The following is a 6,130-nucleotide window of genomic DNA, read 5'->3' as shown; positions in this document are numbered from 1 at the left end:
TGTCTGCACAGCGACTGTGTCGAGCGGAGGAACGAAGCGCGAGAAAGGTGATATGAGGTAGTAACATATACTCAAACACAAAATGGGATTCTGCATACATTCGTGGGTCTTGGTTATTTGCTTGCGAAGTTTAACCCGCTTAACCACTCACGGCTTTTCGAGGCGCTAATCTGAAGGGGAGGCTTTTGCTTTGCCTCCCGCTGTACTCTGTGAGCACCGAGGCCCGCAGTAAAATCAGTTGCCTTTTTCTTTTATTTTCCGTTCACATTGAGGAACCGAAAGTGTCACGTATTGAGACCGTGCACACCGTCGCAAAACGACCCCAAACGAGACAAAACAAGTGACAACATTCGCTGACTCAAGCGGGTCCAACATTTCAATAATCTCAACAGAGCTTCCGGCGGCCACCGCTCGGCGGCGCCATGGTACCTGGAAGTTGCGAATATATACCGTTAACGTGGTTCCTTTCCGACATGAGCCTGTATAGGGTCTTTTTGCGGCGCAGTTTCAAGCATCGGCATGGCTCCGAGGTAGAACACTGGGCTCCCACGCAGAGGGCCCAGGTTCGAGCCTCGTTCCATCCTAGAATTTTTTTCTGATTTCCTTTTTTTTTTCTTATTTCGTGCGATAGCGGTTACGGACACCGGCGGCGGCGGCGGACAACTACGGCGCCGAAAACGGCCGTTGAAATGATCTCATAACAGCTTTCGCTGTAAAAAAATCAAGGAAGCTATGGCGTGGTGACAGCTTTCGCGCTTGTTCGAGAGTCTTTCTTTTTTACTTTTTCCAGCTTTTATGGGTGTCCAACCATGTTGATAGAAGAGCCGCCATTCTAGTCAGCAGCGCCACTTTTAACCTCCTAATGGGTAACAGAGGGTGGTACGGTAGATAGCTTTATTTTTTCCTACGGCCATGCAATACGGCTCATCTGAGAATGGTCACATTATTGTGCTCCATCTCCACGGGTGCTCTGGGCCCGAAAATTTTCGGGCGCCCGTTCACAGCAGCGTTTTGACTGCGCGCCGAAACGATGGGAGTTTCTGATAGAACGGAGTTTCTGAACGAGTGGTCAGTGCAGCAGTGGCGACTGTGCAGCGTGAACAAATGTTCCCATCTGAAACCAATCATCAAGGGCTTCGCGGGCCAAAGCCGGGATGTTTTACGGCCCTAGCGGCATATGCGACCGAACTATGCAAGAAGTCCAGAAGCGAAGTTGAGAAGGGCTTGCCACTTTTCTTGTCTTTCTTTTTTTTTTACGCGCTGAAATAACATAATCTCCGCTAAAGTAAACATGCGCTCATTTTCGAACCAGGAAATCGGTGAAAGTTTTAACGAAAGGCCTATTGTAATGACGTTAGCGTTAGTTTTAGCCACCCCACCTTCACCAAGTTGCACCATTGGCCTTTTTCGAGTTTTAGATATTCGTCCTGTCGAATTGTTCGAAAGTTCGAATAGTAGCTATTCGAAAGTGGAATCGAATTATTCGATTGGGTAGTATTCGATTCGAATTCGAAACACGGATATTTGCATACCCCTACTTCTAATATAATAACAACTGCTCGGGGTTTACGTGCAAAAACGACGATGTATGATTATGAGGCACGCCGTAGCATATGGCTCCTGAAATTTCGCCCACCTGGGATTCTTTAGCGTGCACCTAAAGCTAAGTAGACGGCCTCTGGCATTCTCGTCTCCATCGAAAATGCGGCCACCACGGCCGGTATCGAACCCACGACCTCCGGGTCAGCAGCCGAGCACCGTAACCACTGTATCGCGTTTAATAAATAGTTTCGCAGTGATAGGATATAGCAGTGACACCCCATTACAGTTACTCGGGTAAAGCCTTCGAAGGCCAGCAGATTGAGACACTGGTCGGAGCCATAATCTGTCGCGGACATCGCTTACCTTGATGCAGCACTCGTGCTTGAGTGCAGTATGTTCCCTCCTCGCAAGGCAGTGAAGCGGAAAGATCGTACGCCATCGTCGTTGCTATTTTCTTTCTTTAAAACCAGGTCAGACATGAGAACTACCGTATGAAACCCGTGCGCCATATGTGATTTGGTCTACTCTACATTTACGGGTTCCCTCAAAGCTCGCAGCCAATGAAAACGCTTTTGAATATGTCGAATTCTCACTACCCCTCATCCTTTCATTCGAACGTGAAACCATTATTTCCGGTCACAAATATAACAAGATAAACGTAATATTCTTGCGAAAAAACGGGACTATTGTTTAATACATGACACGCTTTTGCTGACCTCTCGCTATTCCGTCGTTTGTTCTCAAAATTGGCTTCCCCAGCACACACTACACGGGGCCCGTCAGCAGTCAAACCGAGGTGGTCTTGTCCGTGGAGCCCATGGATGTACTTCGCAGAGTGGAGCTACGCTTGGCCGAGTGACATCGGCTGGAAGCTGGCTTCATGAGCGATTATGTGGTGGTCGGCGATAGGTGCAATGCAGCAGGCAAGCGAAGCAGGCCAGCGCACCCTGGCGGAATTTGTCGTTCAGCCAGCAGTAGATGAACGGTGTTGTAGCAGACGCTACTCATGGCCAGCCAGTGGAAGAATATGAAAAGGCTCGAGTTGTGCCGGTCGGGACCGTCATCAGCGCGGAAGTGGGCCACGAGGTGGTACACGTTCAACGGCAGCCAGCAAACGGCGAAGCACGACACTACCAGCACGAGCATCTTAAGCGACTTGCGCTTGGAGCGTGTGTGCCAGGCCTGCTGTTCGCGCGTGAGCGCGCCGAGCGCTTGACGCGACCACAGCGCGTAGCTGACGCGGCTGTACATGAGTGCGGTGAGTGTCAGTGGCAAAGCGTACTGCGTGAGGAAGGTGGCCAGAGTGAGCCACTTGCGGAACTCTGCTGGTGGTGGCGGATACTGCACCTGGCAGCGCACCAGCGGTCGGTAAGTGAACAGTGACACGACGCGGTTGAAGACGGCGTGCGGCAACGACAGGACGCCGGCCAGCGTCCAGATGCCCGCGATGGCCCGGTGGCTCGGGCAGAGGCGCCTCAGACGCAGCGGGTAGACGATGACGCTGTAGCGGTCGCAGGCGATCCACGCCATACTAAGCGTCGATACGTACACGAACGTCACCTGCAAAAATGGTGCGAGGTAACACAGCGCTTCGCCGAATGGCCAGTTGTCGAGCAAGAACCGCGACGCGCTCAGCGGAATTGTCAGCGTGGTCATGAGCAGGTCGGACACGGCGAGGTTGGCGATGAGTACGTTTGTTTTTGTGCGCATCTTACGTGAGCAGAACACCACGTGACACACGAGTGTGTTGCCAAACACCGACACGAGCACGACGAGGCCGTAGAGCAGGATGACGAGCAGGTCGCGCGGTTGCCGTAGGATCGGCCGCGCCTCGAGGGACAGGTTGCGCAGCAGCGAGCACAGCGCACTCAGGTTGGCGTTCTGATCTGCGTCACCGCACGGATCCTCGGGCGATGGCCACGTGCCGTTGGCGAAGGACGCGCCCTCCATGCCGCTGGCTACAGGTCGGTCCTTAGCAGGCCATTCCAGCTCGGCATTGCAGTGGACTCAGGGCGCTGCGCCTGCACTAGTACACGGACACTTGTGAATCGCACTGGAAAAAGAATGAAAAAGAAATTAACGAAACAAAACAAAACCTGCTCCGCGTTCATCAAGTGCCTGCGTATACGCAAAATGTGCGCTAACATCATCAGCAAAACAGTTCGTTATACTAGAGTGTACTAGAACAGGGGAGTGCTCGGAACGGCCGCAGCACCAATGTACAAAAAGTGAAGCCCAGACAGGGTCAATCCGCTTGCAGCGCTGCGATCGGTAGTCTGCAATGTGTCGTCCAGTAGCGAACCCAGGAATTCATCATGTTATTTGGTGCAAGCGATACGCATCAAGAGACAGTCTCTGAAGGCAGCCTTGCATCTTCACGGGATCGTGCTTAGAGTGTGCGAACACTTCTGGGCCCATGAAAGCAGCACCTGTGCGCTACGTGCCACGAAGCGCTGTGAATTTCTTTCGCCACGAGCTTAACCAGCTTTGTAAATTGTTGACTGTTGTTTTCATGTGGTTATCACTGTATTATCATACTCGTCACCCAGCACCTGATAGCATGTCACGACAGCGCAAACATCTCCAGCTCAATTAAATGATCTCATCTCTCTCTCTCGGGGGGTGAAATTCTGAGAAGCCTATAGGAATGTGGGAATGGGGGGGGGGGTGCAGGCACATTGCATAATACGCCATTTCGTTGTTTAGGCTGGAGGATTGCAACGACAAAGAAAATATGGGATACGAAATAGTAATAACAAATACTACTACTACTGCTAATAATAATAATAATAATAATAATAAAATAATAAAATAATAATAATAATAATAATAATAATAATAGGAATAATAATAATAATAATAATAATAATAATAATAATATCAAATGGGATGATGATGATGATCTTTCAGCGTTTTACAGCAAGATCTTGAAAAACTTGAGAGGGCCAAGAAACTGTTCAGTGAAGCAGCGCACGAAGAAAATAATGGCAAATTGAATAAACCAACGCGTAATATAGTTCCAACAAAGATGCCTGGCAAATACTTATTTTTGCTAGTTTTTCAGCTCCAGGTAGTGATAAGGGTGCTGACGTGCCGGCCTGCTGGCGGTCGCGCATTGCTGTTAAAAAAATTATTACCATGTGAGCGCAAACAAATGGGACGCAAGAAAGGCACACGAGGACACCCGGCGCCGTGTGCCTTTCTTTTGTCCCATTTATTGTGTCTTGTGCCCGATTACCACAGTAATCAGGAAATGTCATACAAACAAGCCCCATTGGCAACTTTAGCAATTAAAGAACTCTGCAACTGAGAATGTTGTGCACAATGTGAGCAGAACATCCTATATTATACTTCCTTCAAGCCTCGCCAAACTACAAATCTGAAAGTGCATCGTAAATATTTACTATAAGCTTTGTGGCATTATAAACAGTATATTCGTGCAGCTCAATGCAGCTGCACTGTAGCCAGGCTTACCGTTTTGCCATGTCATTCGGGTGCACAGGTTCGGCGACTGAAGTATCCTCAGTGATAAGTGACTGATCGATTGACGCATCTGAAGGCGATAAGTGCTGAGTCATCGCTTCCATTTTGGCCGCAATCGGGCATTCCGGTGCTGTCGCTGCATCTCTTGAATCTGAACACGGACTCTTTTTCGGGAAGTAGGTGAGGATCGTGTTCGACTGGCGCTTCAGCGAAATGCATGTGATGTGGTAGCTCATTCGACGCAGATTCGCGCAGCAGACACAGAAGCAAGTTCTAGCAAGCGAACTGAACGTGTGCATGGGGGCACATCAAACTTCGTAGCTTCCGTCCGATGTACAACATACAAAAAAGAAGTGGTAAAAAGAGAGAGGGCGAGAGTTGTCTGAAAAAAAGAGAAAAAGAAAACGTGGTACCCCAATATAACTCTCGCACTTTCCAAAGCCCTTTTTTCTTGTCACGCGTCCTTGAAAACAATTACTCATTACGTATGGATTTTCGCATAGCATTCGTGCTTGCTTGGGGTCCCTGCGTGCGCGCGGTACTGCGGCATGGCTGTCGACGCACACACTAGTTGCGCCAAGGCTTGCTCATAAATGCAGGAACCACAGTGTATGTGCTTAAACGAATATCGCCATGTGCTCGAGCTGTACGGCCTCCCGGGTTTGCTGTCGCTTTGACGAACGAGCCGCGTACGAGGTCGCCTTTCTTCTCGCCGCTCCAATACAGCTCGTCCGTCCTCTGTCAACAAAGTTAAAAAAAAAATGCGCGGCCACCCCGCTGGCGACACCATTTGCCTGTAGAAAACGCAAGCCCCGAAGAAAACAAAAAAACACTCTTTTCGAAGCGCCGCCGACGCCCTCTTATCTTTGGAACTTTGAGTGAACATTTTTCCCTACTTTTCGGAATACATACGGTTCCTTCTTGAGCGGTCGAGGGAGGGATGAACAGGGCTTCTTTTCTTGTTTGGTGGGTATGAAAGGGTGAGGCAGGCGGCGGCAGTGCTCTTCGGTCAAAGAACAGAGGAGTGCGAGGGATTGACCGGTGGGAATGAGTTGAAGAGTAAAAAGGGGGGGGGGAGCACCTTTGGCGTGTGGATGTGTCGAGG

At 49.8% G+C, this 6,130-nt stretch overlaps 1 protein-coding gene across 1 annotated transcript; it reads right to left on the bottom strand.

The window, feature by feature from the left end:
- Positions 1-2,215: 2,215 nt before the first annotated feature.
- On the bottom strand, positions 2,216-3,582 carry LOC119395547 (G-protein coupled receptor 83-like). Its single transcript, XM_037662527.2, is given in 3 exon segments — positions 2,216-2,448; positions 2,451-2,528; positions 2,530-3,582. Coding segments are annotated over 3 exon segments (1,161 nt in total). The 5' UTR covers positions 3,493-3,582; the 3' UTR covers positions 2,216-2,328.
- Positions 3,583-6,130: the final 2,548 nt, after the last annotated feature.

This window comes from Rhipicephalus sanguineus, chromosome 6, assembly GCF_013339695.2.
Source record: "Rhipicephalus sanguineus isolate Rsan-2018 chromosome 6, BIME_Rsan_1.4, whole genome shotgun sequence".
In the NCBI taxonomy this organism is placed as follows: domain Eukaryota; kingdom Metazoa; phylum Arthropoda; class Arachnida; order Ixodida; family Ixodidae; genus Rhipicephalus; species Rhipicephalus sanguineus.
This window is presented reverse-complemented; position numbering and strand designations above follow the sequence as displayed.